Source organism: Oryctolagus cuniculus, chromosome 2, assembly GCF_964237555.1.
Source record: "Oryctolagus cuniculus chromosome 2, mOryCun1.1, whole genome shotgun sequence".
Classification (NCBI taxonomy): Eukaryota; Metazoa; Chordata; class Mammalia; order Lagomorpha; family Leporidae; genus Oryctolagus; species Oryctolagus cuniculus.
The window spans coordinates 11,364,482-11,391,832 of NC_091433.1; the positions used below are offsets into that span (position 1 = coordinate 11,364,482).

General features: G+C 46.8%; 1 protein-coding gene across 1 annotated transcript in view; it reads right to left on the bottom strand.

Annotated features, from left to right (window-relative positions):
- Window positions 1-17,247, bottom strand: part of TAPT1 (transmembrane anterior posterior transformation 1) — a 68,904-nt gene extending 51,657 nt beyond the window's left edge. Inside the window, exons 1-2 of the mRNA XM_051830318.2 lie at window positions 16,289-17,247; window positions 842-972 (exon numbers count right to left, since the gene is read on the bottom strand). Coding sequence (XP_051686278.2) covers window positions 842-972; window positions 16,289-17,135 — 978 coding nt within the window. The 5' untranslated portion in view covers window positions 17,136-17,247. The remainder of the gene's footprint in view (window positions 1-841; window positions 973-16,288) is intronic.
- Window positions 17,248-27,351: the final 10,104 nt, after the last annotated feature.

A 27,351-nucleotide genomic window follows, 5' to 3' on the forward strand; every position in this document is an offset into this window, starting at 1 on the left:
TGTCCTGTTTCCCAGCACGGCTGGTTGCCCAGGTTTTCAGAGCTCACCCTCATACAGAGCTCCCGCGATTCCAGCCAGCCACACTCCATCAGGACCGACGTAAAGCAACAGCTCCGAAACTGCCACGTGGCTCCGCTGCTACCCAACTGATGGATGCGTGATCAGAAACAGAAGACCACAGGCAAGCCAACAGATCCTGCCTTCTCACGGCTCTCCACACCCCCGGTTATGGTGCACTGAGAGAGCAAACCAAGCAGACCGTCCCGACAGCCACGGCCTGCCAGGCTTGGTTTTGAGAGCTGAGACACAGTCAAGAGAACGAGGTCTGCAAAGAGTCGGTGCTGCTGTCATACACGGTGCTCATCTATAACGTGACGCTTTCTGTGATGAGAGCTAAAGAAATCATCTTTTTCTTTGAGAGGATGTCATTTATGTTTTTAAATATGTGGGCTTTCTGAGAAACTGCAACCTTCAAAAAAGGGCGAAATGAAATCATTTATCATGCTTCAAGGGAAACACAGCTGAAAAGAACTGAAAGAACACAAAAGCAGAGCTCACTTCCTGGGAAGAAGTGACGGGGAAGCGGCGCACAGGGAAACAAAAGCAGTAAAGCTAACATCTTTATAAAACCTGCACACATACTCACACGAGTTCTTACACTGAGTACGTAATTTCTTAAAGCCTCTTCACTTAAGGGATTTCCTACTCCTTCAATACATTTAATCACTTATCACACTATTTCCAGTATTTCAAAAACTCAACTCACCATGTGTTTTTTTTTCATAATTAACACTGACACAACTTTCAAAATGATGTCTGATAATGAAAAAAAAAATAGTACCTTTTCCAATTCTCTCGGTATTCGCATGCAAGTGTACACTCTTTCTCTTCGTTCTGTGTACTTGGCCTCATTATGTTCAAGGAAGTACCCTCTTGTTAGTTCAGCACTGAGGAACCTCAACAATGAAAGTTCTACAGAAAAAGAAAACGACACAAAACAAAAAGAACAGTATTTATCAAGGAACTCACATGCTAGCTGGGGCTGAGGTAAAACCCACATAAAACAAAAAGGGAACAAAACAAAGCAATCTATGATCCTGCGGCTGGAACAGAACAGCTTCTCACCAACGGGCGGCCAACACTGTGTGGCTTTGAGGGACACAAACTAAAAACGTGCAGGAATGTGGAAGGGAACGGCTGCAAGAGTTAGAGTGGTGAGAAAAGTCTTTGAGAGCCCGTTCCTGGGTCTTACAGTGACCCAGGGCCTGGACTGATGAGGACGGAGAAGAGAGGAGCTGTCCTGAATGTGTCCGATGCACGTGACGGTTGAAAGGGGGCCGAAGCACCTCGCAGGCGTTGCTGGGAGGCCAGGGCAGGGTGGTGCAGCTGCGTTTTTTTGGGCTCAGCCCAAGAGGTGCTGCAGGAGCGTCTCCACAGTGCCACTGCGCGTGTGAAGGCTCCCAGGGTCACGACAGTCACGACCGCAGTGCCAACAGACCTCTCTGCAAGAGCTTGAAAGCCTTGCTCCTTGGATCCTTCCATCCGCCTGCAGCCCCTTTGCTCCTTGGAAGCAAGTTTGCCCACAGCTGTCTTCCTCAGATGAGGAGAGCAAGGCCGAAGGAGGCTAAACACGACCCCTTCCACCACAGGGAGAAGCCAGTCTGCGGAGGCTTGTTCCCAACCCTTCCCACAGGTCAGCCTGCCTGATGAGAGCTATCACCTGCCCAGGGACCCCTCAGCACTCTGTACTACACCTCCCTATGTTTGTCCTGGGGCCAAACTCTCGCAGAACTCAGGATTCCAAAGGTTTAGAATTGTTTTGCTGGCCCTGAGCTGGCCGTGTGAGCTCTCTACCAAAGGTGGTAAAGGTGGTGTTGAAGTCCCCTCCCAGGAGTTAACAGAGAGGGAAGGCTGACTCACTGTGTCCATCTACTTAGGGGTGGTGTCTTCTGCGAGTGCTAGGATCTGAAGCCTGCACACAGGGGAAAGAGTTTTCAGCAAAAATACTCTTCAAAAGCCCTTGGAAGACTTACAAGCAGACTTAACCATGCGTCTAAATCCGCTTCCTTCTTCCAGCACTGGCACAGCGCACAGCCCTCGTTCTTTAAGCATCGTGTCAAAACTGGCTTGTTTGCTTTTGTCTAGGCTTTACATTATATATGCGTGCGCGCGCGCACACACACACACACACACACACAGCTTTCGATAATCCGTTTGGAGGGTCAGTGACACACTGAGATAGCTGGGGTCGGAACAGCAGGGAAAGCAGACTCCCGCCAGCCCCAGCGCAGCAGGTGGAAGCAGCAAGCGCACCGGTGTCACCCTTCCCTTTGCCGTTCAGCACACTGACAGCTGCAGTCCTGTGCGTGAAAGGAACACAAGCTGTGACCTCCACTGCGTCTGTTAACAGAAGTTCTGATCTGAGGGCCTCCGTATAACCAAATCCAGGTAGAGTAAAACTCTCGGTTTATCTTCTGAAACGTTCTAGACTGGCTAGACAAAGAACAAGATCCACGCTTTGAGGAGGAGAAAAGCAAGCCTGTGAGCTGTGAACAAGAACCTCCAAGATCAGTGAAGCTTCAGAATCTGGGCTCATGCTCTCAGCTTCCAACTAGAAAGAAAGGTGTACTCTGACTGGTCAGCGTCCACAAGCATCAGCTGTTTCATGTAGAAACTGAGACGCAACAGGACATTCAGGAAAGAGGAAGCTTCCCAGTACACGACTTCCCACTGACCCGGTGAACTCCCAGTCTGGAACTAACGGTCACTTCATTATCATCTTTGAGTGGCAGCTGCCCCTGCGGCTTCCCCGTCACCTCTCCCTGCCAGCCCAAACCCTGACCACCGACCGCGGCACTTCTCTCTCGAATGGCCACCTTCTCTGACCTAACTCTCTTTGGTGCTGTCCCCTCCTCTACATGACCCCCATGCATTACCACGTTTGGTACTCTATCCACTACATCTAACAAAATGCTAGTTACAGAAAAACATCAGCCTTCCTTTAACACTGGTATTCTCTGATGTGTCTTTGGTCAACATTTGTTTCCTGGGTGCACTCTCCTCGGACAGTCTAAAGCTAAAATCATCATCTAAACCCTAAAGTCCCTGCGTCTTCATGTCTGAATACTAAGCCATATTCCAGCTGCTTCCTGGGCAACTTCACCTGGGTATTTCAGAGACATCTTGTCACCCGGAAAACCAAACCCAGGATCTTCCCCATGAATTCTGTTGCTCTCCTGCAGTCCTGACTTTAGTTGGGACATCACCAGCCTAGTTATGCTAGAAGCCCAGGGTCAGTGGTGATAATCTCCTCTCACCAAGCCCTGTGGATCCTTCTCTGAAACATTTACAAACGTTTTCTTCTTCCTTTACTCCACCCACGTTCGGTCCTCATGATTTCTCGCCAGGCTATTCCAACAGCCGGACCATGTGCTCTTCTTGCGATCTTCCTTCCCTTCAATCCCACCCTGACCTGCAGTCAGCATGCTCACATCCATGATGCGCTCAGCTGAGACCCTGAAACCCTGCAGTGGCCCCCTCACCTCAGCCCCGTGCTGGCGCTGCAGGATCCCCACGACCTGGCTCAAGTCTGTCTTCTCAGGCATCTCCACGCCTGCCACCCTGCTCCTCGGCCCAAGGGTTTCCTTCTGGTCTCAGATGCTACCCTCTATGAAGACTTCCCCAGGTCTCCCAGGAGCACCCTCCCGTTCCCCCACTCTGCTCCCACAGCTCCGCACTTGCTTCTCGGCAGCAATGACGCTCATTTTCTTATCTGCTTTACATTCACCTTTGCGTACTTAGGGCCCAGCACATAGTAGGTGCTCAACAAATGCTTGCTAAAAGAATATATGGACCAGAGAAGAGAAAACAATCAGAGACAAGAACATGGCAAGACATAGAACAAAAACAAAAACAAAATCAGAAAGCAAAAGATGATGGGAAATGAGTGGAATAAGGAAAGGGAGATGAGTGGAATGAGAAAAAATTATAAAGATGTAATAAGACAGAGCAGCCAGTTACAGTCTCCTTGGGAGGCAGGTGGCAAAAACAACCAGAACTGCTAAGGAGAACTGCAAAAGGCAAACTGGGTGACTTGTTCCTTCTGATATTAATTTCTGGTATTTTCCCATTTTCTTTTAACACTGAATCGCTTCATGTAATCTACACAAATACAAAAAGTGAAATTAACCAAAATGTTCAATGTTAGTGGCACTGCTTAAAAATTACATATATCAATAAGAAACAAAAACCTGGATCAGAAGTGACCAAAGAAGAGAATATAGCAGGTTCTCCAAAAGAGAAGAGAATTCAAGACTGGCATGGTTCTGAGAATGAAGGAGTCAGCAGGGAAGAGTGAAAAGCCACTAGTGCCTCACTCAGTGCCAGCCATGGAGGACACAGGAGCCTCGACTCCCAGTGTGGAGCCGGGAAAGGGTGACCCGACAGGGCCTGAACCTCAACTCCCAAGAACAGGGTGCCAAGATGTAGTCACAGCCACGGAGTGCTTGTGCTCTAGGTTGGGGAGAGTCTCCCTGCCCACAGTAAGTGCAAAGGCAGGGCCTGTGCAGCCCACAGGGTGTCATCTGGGTTAAAGAGATACAGAGACAGGTTATCACACAGTAAGAGTTAATCTAAAAAAGCAAATCAAATTAAAAAGTACAGGAAGGGGCCAGGCTGTGGCATAGCAGGTAAAGCCACTGCCAGCTGCTCCACTTTTGGTCGAGCTCTCTTCTGTGGCCTGGGAAAGCAGTAGAAGGTGGCCTGGGAAAGCAGTAGAAGATGGCCCGAATCCTTGGGCCCCTGCACCTGTGTGGGAGATCTGGAAGACATTCCTGGCTCCGGGCTTTGGACTGGCACAGCTCCAGCCATTTCCATCTGGGGAATGAACCAGCAGATGCAAGGTTCTCTCTTCTCTTCCTCCTTCTCCGTCTCCCTCTCCCCTCTTTCTCTCTCTCTGCCTCTGCCTCTAACTCTGCCTTTCAAATAAAATAAATAAATCTTTAAAAATAAAAAGCATAGAAAGCCACATCCCTGTTTATTTAGAAAATTATGCTTCACAGTGGTGTCTTCTCCAGAGACAGCAGAGGCCAGTTTCACCGCAGTAACAGTTTTGTTTTGTTATGACCCACAAGAAGAGTATGGGGTGTCGGGTTAGCTATCGGAAAAGGGATTCCAGCACCAGCTCTCACACGTAAACCCTGTGACACTGGTCAAATCACAGCTCTCAATTTCACAGAAGACAAAACTGAAGTTCTGTTTGGTGTGTGAAGATTTTAGTTATCTATCTGAGAGGCAGAGTTACAGAGAGAGGGAGAGACAGAGAGAAAGGTCTTCCAGCTGCTGGTTCACTCCCTAAATGGCTGCAATGGCCAGAGCTGGGCCGATCTGAAGCAAGGAGCCAGGAGCCTCTTCCAGGTCTTCCACATGGGTGCAAGGGCTCAAACACTTGGGCCATCTTCCACTGCTTTCCCAGGCCATTAGCAGAGAGCTGGATTGGAAGGGGAGCAGCCAGGACTAGAACTGTGCCTATATGGGACACCAGCACCCACTATGCCACAGCACCGGTCCCAGGAAACGGAAGCTTGTAGATTTATAACACCTGTGACCTGCTTACCTTCCAAACAGCGTCACTGAGGACTAAGAGGGTATTTGTATAAAAGCTTACAAAAGCTGCAAAGCAGGACACAATGTCGTAAACGACTTACTATTAATTTTGTAAGTTCTCTAGTTCTAAAAGTTCTGGTTTGGTGGTTACCTGATGTTTATTGATGCTGTTTCTACAATCCTGGTTCTATGGTTACAAAGTTATATGACAAATACAGTTAACAGAATATATAATCTAAGTAACTAATTTTCAGTAAACAAGTTATCATGTGACAGAAATATATTAAAGTGTTTTAACTCTATTATAAATACAAAATGTGTCAGAATTTGATCTCTAGAAATTCAAGAATTTTAGGTATAAACACCAATTTAGATTCCACAATGGAGAGTTTTAAAAACCAAATGACAAAAACAACATAAGATCTCACAACTATGAAGCAGTTTGTATTTTATGCCCATTTTGCAGTCGAAGAAACCAAGGTACAGAGAGGCTATGTCCGTTCCCAAGGTCAAAGAGAAAGCAAGCAGTAGTGCCCAAATTCAAAGTTAAGCAGCTTCCTGCTAAAGCTGTGCTTTTCGCCACTGGACTAGTTTGCCTATCATTATCTCAAGTGCTTTCATAAACAGCCCAGTGTATTCTTTCTGGAAAACTAGAATCCTATCCTCCATGCTCTTACAGCACCATAGCTGGACTTCCATGAAACTACACTGGTAGCAGTCAGCTCCCTTACAAGACCATGAACTTTTTAAGAGCAGGTACATATCAAGGTATGATATGTTTGCATATCAAACATGATATGCAAAGTTTCTAGCACACAATATCTCCATATTCCCAATGTCTACCACCTAGTGAGTTTCCTTTTCCAAAGATTTATTTTACTTATTTGAAAGGCAGAGTCAGAGAGAGAGAGAGAGAGAATCAATCTTCCATTTGATAGTTCACTCCTCAAATGGCAATGGTCAGGGATGCGTCAGACTAAAGGCAGGTCCCAGATACTCCATCCACATGGCTGCAGGGGTCCAAGTACTTGGGCCAACTTCTGCAACTTTCCCAGGCACATCAGCAGGAAGCTGGATCAGAAGGAGAGCAGCCAAGTCTCAAACCGGCATTCCAATATGGGATGCTGGCATCAGAGGATGGTTTTAAAAGCTACCTTAGGGGGTGTTTAATCTAGCAGATAAACACCTGCTAGTCTACCTGGGTACACCTGGAAGACTCCAGTTCCCGACAATGCAGACCCTGGGAAGCAGTGGTGACAGCTCAACTAATCAAGATCCTGCAAGTGGGACAGAGTTCCTGGCTCCCAGTTGGCCTCAGCCCAGCCCTGGCCTTGTGGGCATTTGGAGAATTAAACCAGCAGATCTGAGTTCGTTCTCTGTAAAGTTACATTAAAGCAATGCTTACATAAATACTCCAAGCCTTGCAGCGTTACATACCTGGAAAGCTTTATTCTACCTTCTTCTCACCCACCCTGGAGAAGCAGCCCTACTCACCCTTACCTTTCAGATCCTTGTGCTCTATGACATGCAGTGGTGAGGTCTTGTGTGTACTACTTCATATAATCCTCAATCATCAGGAGAATTAAAAAACCCATGAAATGGCATTTGCATTTCACAAAGGAAGAATCTGAGGCTCATAGAGGTTGACATCCTTGTCAAAGTCACTGAAAAGTTACGAGTGATCTGGGACTAGAATCTGCACTTTTGAACTACAAACCCAGCATGCTCTTTCCCTATATCTATCCAACATGCGAAGTGAGAGCAAACGACCTAGCCCCAACCTGGCATAGAGTTCCAGGCTCCTGGCTTTGGCCTGACCCAGTCCTGGGCACTGTAACCATTTGTGGAGTGAACCAGCAGATGAAGATCTCCGTTTCTCTTTCTGTAACTCTACCTTTCAAATAAATAAATAAATCTTAAACACATACACACAAGCCTCCTTTTCCCAAACAAAATACAAACACATATTTTCTTTTTTCTTTTTTTTTTTTTATTTGACAGAGTTAGGCAGTGAGAGAGAGAGACAGATAGAGAGAAAGGTCTTCCTTCCGTTGGTTCAGTCCTCAGATGGCCACCATGGCCGGTGCTGCGCCAATCCGAAGTCAGGAGCCAGGTGCTTCCTCCTGGTCTCCCATGGGGTGCAGGGCCCAAGCACTTGGGCCATCCTCCACTGCACTCCCGGGCCACAGCAGAGAGCTGGACTGGAACAGGAGCAACCGGAACTAGAACCCGGCACCCATATGGGATGTTGACGCCACAGGTGGAGGATTAACCAAGTGAGCCACAGCACCGGCCCCCAAATGCATATTTTCTGGATAATGACTTTTTTAGAGGTCAATGAATTTCAGTTTATGCCGATCTTACCAAGAAGAAATGTCATTCAGTATGTCTTTAAAAATTTATGTACATTACTATATAGTTAGAACATAAGTAAGTGCTTCTATATCATGAGAACTAAATTTTGCCAATTGTGAAGATTTAATATAAGGAAAATACTGATCATAAATCTGGATCGATTTCTTTAGCATATTTTCAATCGATATTCATCTCCTATCACAGAACTGCTCTCTGATGTACTGCCTTAACTTGAGGGAAAATGTAGTATTATTTGCTTCTCCTTTGTCCCTAAAAGAAGAAATGGTATGTTGAATTATCTTCTGAGAGAGCTTATTTTAGAAATAACAACCTAGGATGAAAAGTATTAAATACAACTATAAATACATTTGTGATTACTCATTAGAAGTAATGAGTAATCATAAATATATTTGTATGTTCAGTAATATGTCTAAATATATCTTTCTTAAAATAGGATTGAGCATTTAAAAATGTAGAAAGTAATACTGGCCAACACTTAGGAAAAATCTTTTATGTTGTTTCAAATTCCTTAAGCAACATAAAACTTTAATCAGCTTTACTAAGGCTACAATAAATATGAAATATAAATTTACTATACAAATATAGAGGCACATTCTTGTACAACTAGGACTCAGGTTTTTAGGGAATCAATATACAAGCAATTTTACACTCCTAAGTCAAAATACAAGTAGGGGAACCATTTTATACAGTATATTGAAGTTTTTTTTTTTTTTTTTTTTTTTTTTTTTTTTTTTTTTTTTAACAGGCAGAGTGGACAGTGAGAGAGAGAGACAGAGAGAAAGGTCTTCCTTTGCCGTTGGTTCACCCTCCAATGGCCGCCGCGGCCGGCACGCTGCGGCCGGCGCACCGCGCTGATCCGATGGCAGGAGCCAGGAGCCAGGTGCTTTTCCTGGTCTCCCATGGGGTGCAGGGCCCAAGCACCTGGGCCATCCTCCACTGCACTCCCTGGCCACAGCAGAGAGCTGGCCTGGAAGAGGGGCAACCGGGACAGAATCCGGCGCCCCGACCGGGACTAGAACCCGGTGTGCCGGCGCCGCTAGGCGGAGGATTAGCCTAGTGAGCCGCGGCGCCGGCCCAGTATATTGAAGTTTTTAAAGCCTTCAAAAAAATTGTGTACAGAGTTCCATTTGGGGAAGTAAAAGGTAGGTAATTCACAAATCTACAGGTGGAAAATGGGTACAAAAGGGCAGTGACTTTTCCCAAGGTAACGGGGCTAAAAAGTAAAGGATTGGGGTGGTGTTGTGGCACAGCAGCTTAAGGCACTGTTGGTCTGAGGTCCTACTGCTCTGCTTCTGATCTGGCTTCCTGCCGATGCGCCTGGGAAACCAGCAGAGGCTTGGGCCCCTGCCACCCATGTGGGAGCCCAAGACGAAGTTCCTGGCTCCTGGCTTTGGTCTGGTCATCATAGGCATTTGGCGAATGAACCAGCAGATGGAAGATCTGTCTGTCTGTACCCATCCCCCGACACTCTGCCTTTCAAATAAACTTTTTTTTTTTTTGACAGGCAGAGTGGACAGTGAGAGAGAGACAGAGAGAAAGGTCTTCCTTTTGCCTTTGGTTCACCCTCCAGTGGCCGCTGCAGCCGGCGCACTGTGCCGATCCGATGGCAGGAGCCAGGTGCTTCTCCTGGTCTCCCATGGGGTGCAGGGCCCAAGGACTTGGGCCACCCTCCACTGTACTCCCGGGCCATAGCAGAGAGCTGGCCTGGAAGAGGGGCAATCGGGACAGAATCCAGCGCCCCGACAGGGACTAGAACCCGGTGTGCCGGTGCCGCTAGGCAGAGGATTAGCCTATTGAGCCGCAGAGCCGGCAAACAAACATTTTTTTAAACAAATAAAAGATTACAAAGAACAGGGAGAGGTCACGATGCCCATGCTCTATAACAGAGTGCCTGACTTCAATTCCAATTCAGATCTTGGGAGGCAGTGCTGATGGCTCCAGTAATTGTGTTCCTGCCATCCATGTGGGAGATGGAGACTGAGTTCCTGGCTCCCCGACCCCAGCTCCGCCTGTTACAGGCATCTGGGGCATGCACCAGCAGATGAGCGCTGTCAGTCTTTTATCTCTCTCTCTCAAATAATATATTTTTAAATATTTTATTTATTTATTTGAGAGAGTCACAGACAGAGGGAGAGATGGCGGCGGGGTGGAGAGAGAGAGAGAGATTCCCATCCGCTGGTTCACTCCCCAAATGGCCCATGCAAAACCAGGAGCTAAGAGCTGCTTTTGGGTCTCTGACGCTGGTGCAGGGTCCAAATCTTGGACCACCTTCTACTGCTTTCTCAGGCCACAGCAAAGAGCTGGATTGGAAGTGGAGCAGCCAGGACTCAAATTGGTGTCCAAATGGGATACCAGTGCTGCAGGTGGAGGCTTAGCCTACTATGTCACAGTGCTGGCCCCAATCTCCCAAATAAGATTTTTTAAAACAATTTTTAAAGATGAGAACAGAATTATCACTTGATGGACTGTCAGTGCCATATAGTCTTTCTAGAGACTTCTGTTATAAGCATTTCCAAAACTGGAGTACAAATGAGCTGCTAGCCTGAATTTAAACATTTTAAGAAGCCAAGATATTAAACAGATCAAAGAGCAAAATAAGTAACTGTTCAGTATTTAGCGACAAGCGTACAGGGCTGGAACTGTGATGTAGAAGTTAAGCTTCTGCCTGTAGCGCCAGCATCCCATGTGGGCGTCAGTTTGAGTCCTGGCTGCTCCATTTCCAATCCAGCTCCCTGCTAATGGGCCTGGGAAAGCAGTGGAAGATGGTCCCAGTGCTTGGGCCCCTGCATCTACACGGGAGACCTGGAAGAAGCTGCTGGCTTCAGAGAGGCCTAGCTCTGGCCATTGTGGCCATTTGAGGAGTGAAAGATGGAAGATCTCTGTCCTCTATCTATATCTCTCCCTCCCTCCCTCCCTCCCTCTCTCTCTCTCTCTCTCTCTCTCTCTAGCTCTGACTTTCAAATATATAAATCTTAAAAAAAAAAAAAACTTAAAAGAGTACTTTAAAAGTCTGTGGACAAATGGAATTAAAAGAGGAATTAGGGGTAGGCACTGAGACACAGTATCAGAGTGCTAGTTCAAGTCCCAGCTGTACCACTTCCAATCCAGTTTCCTGCTAGTGAGCCTGGGAAGGAAGGGATGACAGCTCAGGTGCTTCGGCCACTGCCACCCACACCAGAGACCTGAATGGAGTCCCTGGCTCCTGGGTTTGGCATCTGGAGAGTTACCCAACAGAAGGAAGATCTCTGTCATTCTGTCTTTTAAATATATGAAAATAAACAGTCTTTATTCTTAAAAATGAAAAAAAAAGAGGTAAGTAAATTTGGGGACAAAACAAATCTTGAAATCCTACGCAATTCTTTCATAATACATATTTCTGATTAACTTTTTTTAAAGATTTATTTATTTATTTGAAAGTCAGAGTTACATAGAAAAAAAGAGGCAGAGAGAGAGAGAGGTCTTCCATCTGCTGGTTCACTCCCCAATTGGCTGCAATGGCTGGAACTGCGCTGATCTGAAGCCAGGAGCCAGGAGCCTCTTCCGGGTCTCCCACACGGTGCAGGGGCCCAAGAAACTTGGGCCATCTTCTGTTTTCCCAGGCCACTGCAGACAGCTGGATCAGAAGTAGAGAAGCTGGGATTTATTGGCGCCCATATGGAATGCCAGCACTGCAGGTGGCGGCTTTACCCACTATGCCACAGCACTGGACCCTCTGATAAACTTTTTTAAGATTCACTTATTTGAAAGCCAGAGCATTGGAGAGGAAGAAGAAGAGACAGAGACAGAGACACAGAAAGAGAGATTTTCCATCTGCTGGTTCACTCCCCACTTGCCCACAACAGCTAGGGCTGTGCCAGGCCAAAGCCAGGAGCCAGGAGCTCCACCCAGGTCTCCTATGTGGGTGGCAGGAGCTCAAGTATTGAGCCGTCTTCCACTGACTTCCCAGGCAATTAGCAGGACACTGGATCAGAAGTAGTATAGCTGGGAATGGAACCAGCACTCTTAGTAGGGGTGTTGGCATCTCAAATGGTCATTTAATCCTCTGTGCCACAATGCTGGCCCCTCCCATGAGCTTTTTGAAGACCCTTCACATATATATATATATACTAATCAAGTAAAGCAAGCAAGAATTTTAAAAGTAGAGCAACAGTCTGTCAGATGAGAAGGAGCTAATTTTGCTTTACCACCTCAGGATCAATCTTTAATAATCTATCAAGAGAGCTTGGGGCCAGAGAAGTAACTGTGATATATTCTATGGAAGGTGATGACTGAGTAAAGGAAAACACATTTTAAAAAAAGAGTATTTGTAAGAAGGATGTAACAGGGGCCAGCGCTGTGGTGTAGTAGGTTAAGCATCTGCTTGCAGCGCCAGCAACCCATATGGTCGCTGGTTCAAGTCCTGGCTGCTGCTCTTCTGATCCCGCTCCCTGCTAATGTGCTGGGAAAGCAGTGGAAGGTGGCCCAAGTGCTTGGGCCCCTGCACCTGCCTGGGAGATCCAGAGAAGCTCCTCGCCCGTGGTTTCGGATCGGCTCAGCTCTAGCCGTTGCAACCATCTGGGGAGTAAATGAACATATGGAAAACCTCTCTCTCTCTCTCTCTCTGTAACTCTGCCTCTCATGTAAATAAATAAATCTTTAAACAGAAAAAAAAAAAAAAAAAGAAGAAGAATGTAACAAATTTCCAATTACACAAATACTAGGACATACAGAATAGGACTAGTTAAAATCTTTGCCCGGAGGCTGGCGCTGCGGCAAAACAGGTAAAGCTGCTGCCTGTAGGGCCAGCATCCCACATGGTCCCAGTTTGAGTCCTGGCTGCTCCATTTCCGATCCAGCTCTCTGCTATGGCCTGGGAAAGCAGCAGCAGATGGCCCAAGTCCTGCGGTCACTGCACCTGTATGGGAGACCCAGAAGAAGCTCCTGGCTCCTGGCTTCAGATCGGCATAGCTCCAGCCATTGCGGCCAACTAGGGGAGTGAACCAGCAGATGGAAGGCCTCTCTCTCTCTCTCTCCCTCTCCTTCTCTCTCTTTGTAACTCTTTCAAATAAAATATCTTTAAAAAAAAAAATCTTTGCTTCACTCAAAATCTTCTGTGAGAACGGTTAAAATGGTGATCAGGTGGCTTGCATGGGTTTCATCATCCTTCCTGCCCTTGTTCAGTCTCTCATGGAGGTAAAGCAAGTGGCCTAACAACAGGTAAAGGCAGAGAAGAGAGGCAAAAGGATGAGTAACAGGTTTAAGCTCTAGGACTCCAGAATTCATTAAAAAAGGGGAAAAATACAGTCACCATTAGACACAATACTCTTCACCTTGACCTTACTTCGGCTCTTGGTTCACATGCAATACCTACCCCTAGGCACCTCCAACGCCTGCATTAGCCAGGTTTTGTTTCATCCTCAGCCACAGGTGTCGGACTTAGTTTACCCAAGCCTTCACTGTGACCAGAACTAACCTCAGATTCCAAACTCTTTGGTAGTGGTGTTATGAAACAGAGCCAAGTGGATTGGGCAAGCAATCTCAGACTCTTCAAAGCAATTTAACAACCGAGCCAAGCCAAGCACACAGATTGCCTAATTCTTAGTTCAAAGTTGACCTGCTGGACCTAGAGCCCTGAGTGGGAATATGGCTGCACAGAAAGCCCTCCACCTGGGGCTTGTGCAGGTGTGTCAAAAAGGGGAACAAGCACAGAAACACAGTGACATGGAGCATTGATGATCCAGTCTTATGCCAAAAAGGACAACAGAAATTGCAAGCATTTTAAGAGTAGGAAAAAAAGAGGTGAATCTACAGCTACTGATAACCACTGTACCCAGGGTTCAAGGCCAGGGAGCACACAGGGAACAGTGGAATACACAATGTCCATCCTGAAAGAAAGAAAATGGGAATGATGAGTAGAATATTCATCCTTTTCTAACCACGTCAAGTGCAGGCACTTGTACTCGGGGCAAGTTTCAGCCCACTGCTGCACACCAGCCAGTCGGGAAGGAAGTTCTGAGAACTATGTGATAAAAGAGTTCGAAAGAAACAAAGATACTGTGATGTAGCTACACGTGTATGGTATACGCAGCTGTACACATTCAAGCTAATATATGCATATATTTCAGAGGGAAAACGAGGATAAACACATAGTCTGTACAGTCATGTAGGAACTGTAGGCTGTCAGGGCGGACCAGCACATGTGTTATTTATAGGAGCCCTCAATTCTGTGGGAGAAATGATAAAGGGGACTATGGAATTAACTGATAGTCAGGTCACTAAGATTATGACTGTCAAAAAAGAAAGACAAAGTGGCCCTAACCTGTGCACAGGGGGAACTAGAGCTCCCGGGCAGGGCTGCTACGGCATCAGAGGTACTACCTGGACAGGAACACCGGACAGCAACCCTTATGCCAGTATTGCAAGACTAGTTCGAGGCAGGTAGAAATTTCGCTGTGACATTAGGTGGTGCCACCCTACAGCCCTCAGGGCCAGGCCTACCCTTAGCATATAGCTTTTAAATTCTAGAAAAAAAGGCAAGGAGGAAAGTTTACGAAGCAATGGGAGGCAGCAGTGGAAAAACAGCCCAAATAATTCTAACTTCTGGTTGGGGGAGCTTCCGCCGAAGGCTTCAGAGCTACAGGTGCGCTGACAGGGCCAAGAGCTCTGAGACCTATGGGCAGAGTCACCTTTCGGGAGAGAAGGCTGGGTGGAGCAACACCACCACAAGGTTCCCGGGATGCTCACTGGGGTCCTGACCCCAAGGCCTGTGAGAAGTGGCCAAACAAGGATGACCACTGCCATCTCTTCACACAAAACTGACATAACAGGGGACACTAGGATGACCCCAACAGTTACAGCTGGAAGAGTCTTCCCGCAGCCATGGGTTAAAAGTTCCGTTTTAACCTCGCTAAGTGAAGCATACTCGGAGAACCATGCTGGTGAAGAATGGGCACAAGTCCAGGTATCCATACCCATCCCGGGCCAGCCAGGGAAGGAGAGCTGGATCTGACTCCCAGAGCTCATCAAAGACTCTCAACAACAAAAAGGCTTTAAAAATGTTGGCTTTTCTGAAATTCAGACATATTTTTAAGAAATGATAGTGAAACCTGGCCACATCTGTTTCTATGTGCACTAGAGTGCTTTCAATACACAATGCAAGCAAACAGGCAGCGAGGGACTTAATACTTTGTCTTAACTTACAGCCTGCCAATTCAGAAAGTAAATACTCTTGCAAACAGTGACAATGAAACCAAATAAAGGGAACTCTTAAGTGGCTGAAAGAAAAAGACTGAACAAGGAACAGCTGGTACTTAATATTTCAAAGATATGCACCTCTTCAAAAATCTAACTGGCACCCAGGTTTGTGAATTAGCAAAACAATTAAGGTCTGATGTGATTAGCCATTGTCTTTAAAAATACTCCTAGCATTTCAACACCCAAGTCCAATCAAAGAAGCAGTAAGCCTTAGCAGTTAAACATTTATTAGCATGAACTGCAGGAAAGCTAATACAGCCCCTATGCGGAGCACAAGAAGCAATTTTTCATTGTAAGAAATGTAATGTAGCTGCTGTTCAAAACTTAGAATTACGGAAAAATGAAAACACCATCACCAGCGTATTCAACGAGCCATACGCGTCAAAATCTTACAGAACTGAATTCTAAATAATTCTTTAAACCACAGTAAGAGCCCCCAACTGCCAGGAGTCGCAATACCGTTAAGAATATGCTTAAAATCGGGGACTGATTCAGTAGGATTCGGAAGCGGTAGCTATTTTTTCCATGTGGCACTTTCAGTTCAGGCAAAGTTCACGCGTAAGATTCTAAAAGAGCGCTGAATATTCCTGTTCTGGGCAGAACTACACTGAACTTCATGGTCATCGCCACGCAGTCAGCTGCGTCTGGGAGGAATCTATTTGGAGGGCAAGTTAACAGGTTTCTAAGGCTCAAGTTCTCTTATAATACAGCGCACACACACGCACACACACGCACACACGCAGAAGTCACCTTGGCAGGAACACTATCAGGAAATCGGCCGTGCGCTCCTCACTGCTGCGCTCGCCAGGACGTGGGGGACGCCTGTCCACCAAGTGACCGGACCCGGGACACAACTTCCCCGGCGGCACCCCTCGCCCGGCGCTGGCCCCAGGGGCCGCGGAATCGCGCGCGGCGGCCGCCCGGGGAGCTGTCAGCGGCCGCGGAGCCTCCGGAGCCTTCGGGCGCCCACGGCCCCGGCGGCGGCCGCGCTGCCCGCGGGCGGAGTCCCCGGCGGCCCCTGTCAGCCCCTCGGCGCCCTCGCCGCGGCCTAGAGCCGCCCGCCCGCCCGCCTCACCTGCGCGGCCGCGGCGCCTCTCCCGCCGCGGGTCGCTCTCGTAGAAGCCCAGCGTCTCCGTGTGCTGAGGCGCCGGCGGGGGCCCGTGGCCGCCGCTGCCGCCCGGCTGCTCCGCCTCGCCGCGGCGGTCTCGCTCCGGGCCGTCCGCGCCGCCGCCACCGCCACCGCCACCGCCGCCGCCTTCTCCCGGGGCGGCAGCGTCGCCGACGCCCGCCATGTTCCGAGCACAACAAATTGTCCCCGCCGCCTCCCTCCAGCCTCCGGCCCGGCCTCCGCCTCCGGCCGGCCCCCTCCCCGCCTCGCCCCGCCCCTCGCCGGAGCCCGGGCCGCCGCCGCCGCCGCCGCCGCCGCCGCCATCCGCAGTCCGCCGGCCGGCGCGCGCCATTGGCGTCAGAGGCGCGTGCGAGGCCGCGGCCGCCGCCGCCGCCGCCACGGCCGCCGCCATCTTCTTCCTGCCCTCGCCGTGCCGAGAGGTGGCTTCCCTCGCCGCGGAGGTCTCGGCTGGCCGGGGCGCGCTGCCGGGCTCCATGAAGTCGGAGCGCGCTGCCGGGGAGAGCGAGCGCCTCCGGGGCTCCGGTCGCAGTCCCGGCGGCATCGGGCTTGGCGCGGCGGTGGCCGCGGAGCCTCGGGGTGGCGGTGGCTGCATCGCCCGCTGCCCGCCGTCTGCGAGCTGTTCAGCCGCCGGCCCGGGGTCCCTTTTGCAGGCTCGGTGTCCGGAGTGCGCCGGCGCCGCCGCCGGGCCGGCCTTGGCAGTCCTGGCGCCGCGGCCGGGGCCCGGCTCCAGCTGCGCGACTCCCGCGAGCGCCGGCCCCGCGTGTGCGCTCTCTTGGCTCCATTTCTTCTGCATATTGATGGTCCTGTGTCACATTCCCTGGCCTCTGGGTGTCCGTTCGACAGTTTCCCAAGTACTTGGGCAAGAAAGAGCTCAGGGGAGCTTCCCAACAGGTGGGGGCGCCGAGGGAAGCGGCTGGCCTGGGGACAGCGCGCGGGTCAGGACGCTTTAAGCGTTTAAGCGCCCTTGGACATTGCAGACTGTCTGTCGGGATTAGGGTTAGGAGGCCGCCACAGTGTCTGCCCTTCGACACTGGGGCGACTGCTTCACATGGGGCTGGACCTGCCCTTCGAGCATGGCATTGAGACCACCTGCTGCCGGGGTCGTGGAAGGGACCCGCAGCCCGTGTGATTGCTGCCTCTCCAGTGAGGGGGACAGTGACACTTGGATTTCCCGCCTGCCAGCTTTGCAAATTACCTGTGTCCTTGCAGTCTTTTGATTAGTAAAAGCAGAAACAGATCTCCGCCAACGTTCAGCAGTCGGTCCTTAGAACTACACTACAAAGCCAGAGTCAAGCCTGATGGGGCAAAATTCATCAGAGAGAACTGAAGGTTCTCTGGTCCCTTGCAAGTTGCCTGATTGCAAACTCAGGGCAAGTTTACCGTAGAGTGACCGTGGGGGACAGCTTGACAGAGCTCCGGGGGTAGGGGTCGGGGTGGGTTGGGGGGGAGGGGGAGGTAGGTGAGGGAGAGAGAGACACTGGAATAGGTCAACAGGTGGGAACTTGATTGCAGTGACGACCCTCCATGGAAGTCTGTTTTGGCCCTATGTGGCCAAAACTGAGCCTGACAACACCAATCAAAGACAAATGCCCTGGTGAAATCTTTGTATTCATTTGCTAGGAAGATCAAAGGGTAGCGAAATTTTCATGGTCTCTAAGGTTCCTTGCAGCTCAGATTCTGTTGTTCTGTGATCTTTCATAGTGTAGAATGCCCATTCTGTTACGTACTGAATGTCAAGAAGGAAGGGGTTTTTGTTTATACCAGTTCCCATTAACTGTCACCACGTTTATTGGCTTATTGCCACTGCCTTTAACTCAGGAGCTGGAAAGGAAAGGAATCCTATTTTTTTTTTTTATGTTTATTGATTTGTTTTCATCTACTAGAAAGGCAGAATGACAGAGAGACCGAGAGAACTTCCGTCTGCTAGTTCACTCCCCAAATGTCTGCAGCAGCCAGGACTGGTGTGGACTGAAGCAAGAGCAAGGAAACCCACCTGGGTGTCCCATGTGGGCGGCAGGGACCGGAGCACTGGGCCATCACTGCTGCCTCCCAGGAGCACCAGCAGGAAGCCAGATGAGAAGTGGAGTAGCTGGGACTAAGATTGGCACTTTTGTATGTGTAGGGGGGTGCAGGCATCCCAGTTCGGGGCTTAGCCTTCTGTGCCACAGTGCCTGCCCTCCAAACTTTATTTCTTAAGGCAGTTACTTGCAGGCATGGATTTCTGTCATCTTGTACGTCAGGGGAAGACATTGTGTTCCAAAGGCTGAGCTCAGCCTTTTGAGCAGGGATGAGAAGGAGGGGTAGCCCTTTTGAGGCTGGCCACTGCAGGTGTAGTGGCAAGCAACAGAAGCAAAGTGGAAATGTCCACAAGTTGAGGAATTGGAAACTTCTCTGGCAACTGGGTCTTTCCACCCGAGCTATGCTATTTTATCTGACGTATTTTGAAACTGCAGTTTCAGACAAACCCATGTTGAAGTCAACATACTAAGATGCATTTTCAAAACATATAATTTCTTTAATACAATTCTTCCCTTATATAAGAATTGATAATTAGATCATTAGTGTGGGGAGCAACTCGGACTAGACTAAGTTACTGGAATTAAGAGTTATTCTATGTATCTGCTCTCCCACAATATGGCGCTGGGAGAGAAGAAAACAGCTTCTACACAGCTGCCTCCAGTTCAGCCAATAAACTGTAGGACTTGCTCCTGATTGGAGGAGAGCAGCGTGCTCGGCGTGTGGGCAGCCGAGTTGGGATTGGTGGAGGAGGACTATAAAGGAGGAGAGAGACGGCATGCACCAGGAACATCTAAGGGGAACACCTAAGGGGAACACCTGTGCAGCCCCCGAGAGAGCCGGCCGGCGGTGTGCCGCTCCCCTGCGGAAGTGGGGAAAGTGGCCAGGGGGAACCGCCCTTCCACGGAGGTGGAAGGGACAGTAGCCAAGCCGGGAAGAACCAGCAGCAAACCCGGGGAGGGCCGAGCAGACGAAAGAACAGCGCAGGGTCCTGTGTCATTCCTCCACGAAGAGGGGGAGCGACAATTAGATAGCATTATATATGGAAAGTTCTTTTCTTTGAATTAATTTGAACCTATTGCAACTTAGAATTCAAGAAAGCAAGCAGGGGGCTGGCATTTGGCATGGCAGTTAAGCTGCCTGAGTCTCACATTGAGTGCCTGGGTTCGCTATTTGCCTCTAGCTCTTGCCTCCAGTTTCCTGCTAATGCAGACCTTGGGAGGCAGCAGTGATGACTCAGATAATTGGGGTCTTGCCACCCTATGTTGTGTTCCTGAACTGAGTTCCTGGCTTCTGCCTTGGCCTGGCCCAGCCCATCATTGTGGGCATCTGGGGAGTGAAGCAGTAGATGGATGCTCTCTGTCTGAATGATTCTACTAAGAATCCAGGAAAGATTATTTTCGCGTATGTATTCTGGGGGCCAGCATTGTGGCATAGTGGGTTAAGCCACTTCTGCAACTCAGGCGTCCCGTATGGGTGCTGGTTTGAGTTCTGGCTACTCCTGCTTTCAACCCAGCTCCCTGCTTATGGCCTGGGAAAAGCAGCAGAACATGGTCCAAGTGTTTGGGCCCCTGCACCCACTTGGTAGACCTGGAGGAAGCTCCTGGCTCCTGGCTTCAGCCTGGCCCAGATGTGGCTGTTGGCAGCCATTTGGGGAGTGAACCAGTGGATGGAAGAGTGCTCTGTGTCCATCCCCTACCTCCACCCTGATGTCTTTAACTCTGCCTTTCAAATAAACAAAATCTTTAAAAATATATGTATTGTAAAATCTCAAAATACTAAGACACAAATAATATTAACGCAAGTAATTTACACAGCACGGAAAGAGCCAGCAGTCTCTGAGAAAGAAAAATGGCTAAAATATAATATTCGTTATAGCAATTGTAAAAAGAAAGATGCAGGGATAAAGTACCACCTAGAACACAAATTATTTAAAAAACCTAGCAATCCTCTCCATTAAAGAGACATCAAATCACATCCTGAGTTTCGAGATAAAGCTAGGATTTAGATGATGAGTCCCAATAATTCAATTTAAATGTTAATTCCACAAATAACCAGGTGGTGTGCCATAGGATGGCATTGTCAGTGGGGACTTGTGAGAGAAGTGCTCCACTGGTGGGGAACAATCTTAGATTGGATGTGAGTTCAGAAATAAGGAGCCGAATATATGTGTGGCTACTGCATTTTGAAAATTGCAAAACACAAAATATTGTTAAAAAAGGAATGGAAATTTGGCAAGTGCAATGCAGAATTTTCAAATGTAAATCGCCTAATATCCTATTTCAGTGAAGATTTAACAATTGTGATTTTGTGAGCCCCAGAGAACTATGTCAATGAAGCCTACAAACTCTCATTGCTCGATGTCCAGTCCAAACCATAGCTGTCTACACTTCCATGCAGTAACAAGCGTTTTGAAATGAGGGATGCTTTTCTCTTTCTGCAGGGGCATTTCTTCCCAGGAACAGCACCGCACAATACAAAGAATGTTGGGCCTGCCTTGAGAAAGATTCTGTCTTGGGCACGTGTTTAGCTGTGTGACCCTGGGAAGACAGCCACTCGGACCCTCAGTGTCTTTGGTTAGTGGGAACAATATCTCTTCCATAGCAGGAACTGAAAACTACCATTTCCCTGTTTCTTTTTCCTTGAGGGTAACTTTGCTTCTTTTCCTTGAATTTTTACTTTTTAGCTAAGAAGTTTATTTCTTCATAGACCCTCTAATATATTGCGCCTCAATTGTTTAAAGTGAGTTCCATACACTTTTCCCAAGTGACAAAGGCATCAACTACTTCGATGACTTGAAAGGACCCTGATCGTGAGAAGGCTTGGGTTCTCATGGACACAGATGATCTCACTGGCTGCTTCCGTTTTCTTCTTCTTCTTCTTTTTTTTTTTTTTAAGTTTTTTTTTTTTAATTTATTTATTTGAAGGGCAGAGTTACAGAGAGGCAGAGGCAGAAAGAGAGAGAGAGCTTCCATCTGCTGATTCACTCCCCAGATGGCCGCAACAGCCAGAGCTGCACCGATCCAAAGCCAGGAGCCAGGAGCTTCTTCCAGGTCTCCCACGCAGGTGTAGGGGCCCAAGGACTTGGGCCATCTTCTACTGCTTTCCCAGGCCATAGTGGAGAGCTGGATCGGAAGTGGAGCAGCTGGGACTCAAACGGGCACCCACAGGGGATGTTGGCACAGAAGGCAGCGGCTTTACCCGCTATGCCCCGCGCTGGCCCCTTCCTTTTTCTAACTGTAGAGAATCAGATTATCTGACTCTGATGCTTCTGCTAGCTCCAAAATTTTGGCCTAAAACCCATGCAGACCCCTTTTTAGAGTCTTGGTTAAAAATAGCTAGATTGGCCCACACTGTCAAGATCCGTGGAAAAGCATGAAATCTTTCACTAGCAAGTCACTTTGTAATTGGGTCTAAAATGTGGACGTAGAGAATTCAGAGGCACAAGTGTAGCGGATCGCATCACAGGTGCATGGGTCTTTACATTCTGGGCGTCAGTTCTTAATTTGATTACATGCGGGGGCACTGATGGGTTCTCACTGACCTCTGTATCTAAGTCTGTGCTTCCCACCCCAGGCCTCAGGATTTCTGCATGTGAGTAGGCTTCCCATATCGATCCCATGCACACCGAAGTCCAAGAACACTGTTCTAAGGTGACATTTAACCGCGTCTGAAATGGTATTGGAGGTGACTACTGTAGTGCAGCTCGTTTTGGTAGTGCAGCTCCGAGCACTGCATAGCATAGAGTCTTAATCATATCTGTATTTCTCAGTTGAAAATGTATTTCAGCAGTACATCACTTCTGTTTCCTGAACCACAAGTGCCACGTGTCTGATTCACAAACTAGTCCTGAATTTAATTCATTCACCATTTTCTCTTCAAAGAAAAAAATAAGAGCTGAAGTATTTTAAAGATCTGAACAGCATTGCAAGTGATGTTCTAAAGAAATAAAATACACTGCTGGGTCCTGATCAAGCCTTTGCAGTAAATTCACGACTTTATTGAGTCTCTGGGTTTCTGTAATAATATTTTCTACCTTTGGCAATCACTTTTGGACTGATAACTCATTATGTTTTGTTCTCTCTGGGCTTTATTCCATGGATTTCTAAAGGACATCAGCTTGGCTTGTTTCTGGAAGAGGTAACACAAATCGAATCACATCCTTTTGGTTCTAATGTACCTGTCACAACTTAACTAAAACTGTCTTGAGTAAAATCTTATTTCTAAAAGCATTTCTCTGGCATGAGAATATATGACTGTGCTCATTGTAAATAGGATTGATTTAAAACTATATTTAAAAGAATGTTTTATAAAAGACATCTGTTCTAAGAACCTAAGAGTAGGTTTTGTTTATGTAATAAAAGCGAATAAACCATAAGTCCATACTCTTTACTGGCTAAAAGAACCTTCTGTTTGTGATCCCATATAAGGTTTATTTTGTATTGGATTTTAAGTTTCAGGAAAGTTCCAAAATACTGATGAAAGGGACCTTAGTGATAACTTAGCAGGCTTTCCATTATGGTTTCTCTATCTTTAGAGAACCTAGTTCATTTCTCATCATGATTTAAAAACAAACAAAATGCTGTGATCAGAAGTGTTTTAATTATTGAATTCAGTTCATTAGTAAGAACCTATTTGCAGAATAAATCGGACCTTCCAGTAGATTTATTGACATCTGTCAGGAACCCTTCTTCCTAATCCCAGCTGGCAAAGAAATCAGAAATCAGGGAGCAGAGCAGATTTTGTCGACTAGCCAGTTCCTTTGCCAGCCACTTTGGATCCTGCCTTTCAGAATTGTTTTAGTTTCCTGTTTTCATCATTCTCCAGTGGAAAGTTATCTATGGCTTCTTTTGGTCATTTGCCAAATACTAGTTGGTAATCAGAAGACTTTTATGTGACATTTATGAAAAATACTTACTTTTTTCTAGTGTTTCTAGTTGAACTCACCAATTGAAATGACTGCATAATTTTTTTTTCTTTCTGTGCCCTTTAAGTTATTTTGGGCTGTGGCCCTGTGTTTGTAATTAGCTTTCACTGTGCTCATTAATCAGCGTTTCCCTTCTAATAGTCTTGCTATTTCCTTATCCTTGTTTCTGAGATACTGAAAAGTGAATGTATCCTTTGGATCAAACAAAGATTGATTATTAGTCCATTTTCTCTTCTTATGCAAACACAAGTATTTATCTCACTTTTGGCTTGAATATTAAAATTATTGCAAATGCATAATAAATTTTTGGGTTCTCAAAATAATCCTCTACTCACAGTTTTACTTTCCATGGTTTAAAAATGTATCTGATTTCCAAGTCTTAGATTTTCAAATTGTTCTTTCATATGTATCTATTCTATTCCTCTCTTCAGTTCTAACCTTGTGTTTATATGGAAAATGTTCCCATTGTTTTTGACATTTTTCAATTTAGTATCAAATTCAAATAATGAGCAGATTTTACCTGCTTATATTCCATGTGGATGCCTAATAAATACTACAACTTAGAGGTATGGTTTCATGAAGGAGAACAAGGCTGTGACTAATGTTTCAAAACAGCAATAAAAAGGAAACAAGTACTGTGGCTTTTAACAGGCATTATTTTCGTGGGACAGTTTTATGCTCCTAATTATGCTTTGCCTAGCTGATAGCAACGTGAATTCAAGCTCCCCTGAGCATATACCCACTGGTGACAGATAAATCTAGGGTTAAATTTTTGGCATGCATAATTCACATATAAATATTTGATTGCTAAGAAAGCTGAGGTTAACTCAGACTCCAATCATTATTTATTATCTTCTAACTTTCACTGTGACCTTTCATCCCTGTACTTACTATGTAATAACACCAATTGCATAAGGAAAAGTTCATTTCTAGTGCTGTAAACCATTTACTTATTTTTAAGATTTATTTATTTATTTGAAAGAGTGACAGGAGAGAGAGAGAGAGCTGGGGCTGGACCAGGCTGAAACCAAGAGCCAGAAACTCCATCTGGGTTTCCCGAGTGCTTGTACCATTGTCTGCTGCCTCTCGAGTGCATTATCAGGAAGTTGTAGTAGAAGCATGAACTCCAACCTTGCACTAGGGTATGGGTTATCCTCATTCCAAACCTCAGCCTAACCCACCACAACACAACGCTGACTCCTGTGAAACATTTTTAAATATTTAATTTTAATATTTGTTATAGTGCTAGTATTTATGATCTGGCGTGGTTGACCAGATGATCTTTTCTGACCAATAAGTTTCATGCAATTTGATTTTATTTTTACAAGCTTGGTTAACCCTTACGTAGTGTCTAGTTTAATATAAACTATAAGATAATCTCATATTAAGGAATCAAAGTATAAAACTAAGTTGATTCCTTAGATTTGGACAACTTAATGTCCACTTCAAGTTTGCCCTTTTGTCCCCACTCACATTTCAATAATATTCCCTACAGAGTCTAAATGGTGTGATCAGTTGGTATTTTATGGGTCATGTTCTGCTTTATGGAGCCTATGACTGGCTTCTCTCTTGGCAAGCAAGCAATTTTCTTTGTATTAGGAGTCTTTTCTTTTCTTTTATTTTCTTTTTTTTTTTTTTTTTTTTAGAGATTTTACCCATTTACCTGAGAGGTAGAATTACAGACAGTGAGAGGGAGAGATAGAGAGAAAGGCCTTCCATCCAATGGTTCACTCCCCAAATGGCCGCAATGGCTGGAGCTGCACTGATCCAAATCCAGGAGCCAGGAGCTTCTTCCAGGTCTCCCACACGGGTGCAGGGGCCCAAGGACTTGGGCCATCCTCCACTGCCTTCCCAGACCACAGCAGAGAGCTGGATTGGAAGAGGAGCAGCCGGGACTAGAACTCGGCGCCTACATCGGATGCCGGCGCTGCAGGCAGAGAATTAACCTACTGTGCCACGGCGCTGGCCCCTGGAGTGTTTTCAAAAAATAACTTATCAAGCAAGGGTTTTTTTCTCCCAAGTACAGTATGTATTTTTTTAAACTAAATTTTCAAGTTGGCAACATTCATTCACCTTACAGAGATCTGTATAAACATGCAGGTGGATTCACCCATGCAAGCATTGGTTTTTAGTTAACAGATGGGTTTCTCAAAACAATCTATTCTTTTACTTCTGTGCCGAAGTGGGTAAAACGTTTGCTTGGCACTAGACAATAGAATATTATCTAGAAAGGTCCTTTAGAGAGGAATCCAAGGATAATTATATATGCTGTGAACTTGGAGTCAGGACTGGGCTGGGAGGCCTGCCCCTTACTGGTCATGAGACCTCGGAGGCACTCTGGGCCTTAGTTTTCTGACCCATGTGGCAGAGGGCAAACCTCTGTTATCTTGAAGTAGTTTTTCAGCTCTAGAATTATGAGGCTTTTAAGTACCTGGGGTTATTTTTGGAGGGCATTAAATGTTGACTTGGCAATCTGGGATAATATGACTTTTCTTCTGATGAACTTCCAGTACCTTATTCTAAACCATAATGTTTTTCTTAAATTGCTTACCTTCAATCAACAGATTAGTGCTTCTTTTTCAGAAAACATTTTTTAAATCCTCTTCTTTGTGCTGGGGACTCTACAAAGCCCCAGAGTAACACAGGTCAATGAGACATGTTTCCTGTCCACAAGCAGTCACATGGCAGTGTAGGAAGTACCACAATAGAGGCATGAATGAAGTGCCTCTAGAGTTCAAAGGAGAATTCATTAATTCTGCTTTGGAGGATCCTGCTTAGAAGGAAGTGGCATTTGACGAATTCTGGAAAAATGTGTTTGCCAGATGGACAATAGCGCTGCAGAAGGCAGCTGAAAATCTTAGAGGAGGGAGTTGCAACATGTGCAGAGTGAGAGGTAAGGATGATGCCAGCATTTGAGTAGAACTTCAAGACTGATTTTGGGGCCAGTGCTGTGACGTAGCAGATGAAGCCGCCGCCTGCAGTGCGGGCATCCCATATGGGTGCCAGTTCGAGTCCCAGCTGCTCCACTATTGATGGAGCTATCTTTTGTGGCCTGAGAAAGCAGTAGAAGATGACCCAAGTTCTTGGGCCCCTGCACCTGATGGGAGACCCTGAAGAAGCTCCTGGCTCCTGGCTTCAGATCGGCTCAGCTTCAGCTGTTGTGGTCAATTGGGGAGTGAACCAGAGGATGGAAGCGCTCTCTCTCTCTCTCTCTCTCTCTCTCTCTGCTTCTCCTTCTCTGTGTAACTCTTTCAAGTAAATACATAAATCTTTAAAAAAAAAAAGACATTTTGTGGGCTAAATCAAAGGAAACAGCATTGACTGGGTAGAAGAATAGGAAAGAATGGTCTGGAAGTAGAATGAGGAATTAGAGGCTAAAATGTTGCCAACGCTACCTCTCAACCTTCTTCATAAATGGAAAAATAATTTATAGTGTTTTTTGAGCTAACATATATTGAGATTTTCTTGCATATCTACCCATAATTGTTGGGTACGACAAACAGAACATTAATCTCTGTTTTTTGAGTATGTACTGTGTATTAAGTCTTATTCTTCATGTCCAAGTCCACTGTCTAGTTAAGAAATTTTACCAGCAGCTTTTTTTTTTTGAAGTTAGCATCACATTTGCAGAACAAAGTTTTTGTTTTCTATCTGTGTTGTTTTTCTATGAGACAATGAGACATGCAGAGAGGGGATTAACTTTTCTTGAAAGGGATTCACAAATGCATTTTAATAATAGATGGTGTGGGGAGCAATCCGGACTAGACTGAGTTACTGGAATTAAGACTTATTCTATGCATCTGCTCTCCCACAATATGGCGCTGGGAGAGAAGTAAACAGCTTCTGCACAGCTGCCTCCAGTTCAACCAATAAACTGTAGGACTTGCTCCTGATTGAAGGAGAGCAGCGTACTCGGCGTGTGGGCAGCCAAGTTGGGATTGGCGGAGGAGGACTATAAAGGAGGAGAGAGACGGCATCCACCAGGAACATCTAAGGGGAACATCTATCTGAGGGAACACCTGTGCAGCCCCCGAGAGAGCCGGCCGGCGGTGTGCCGCTCCCCTGC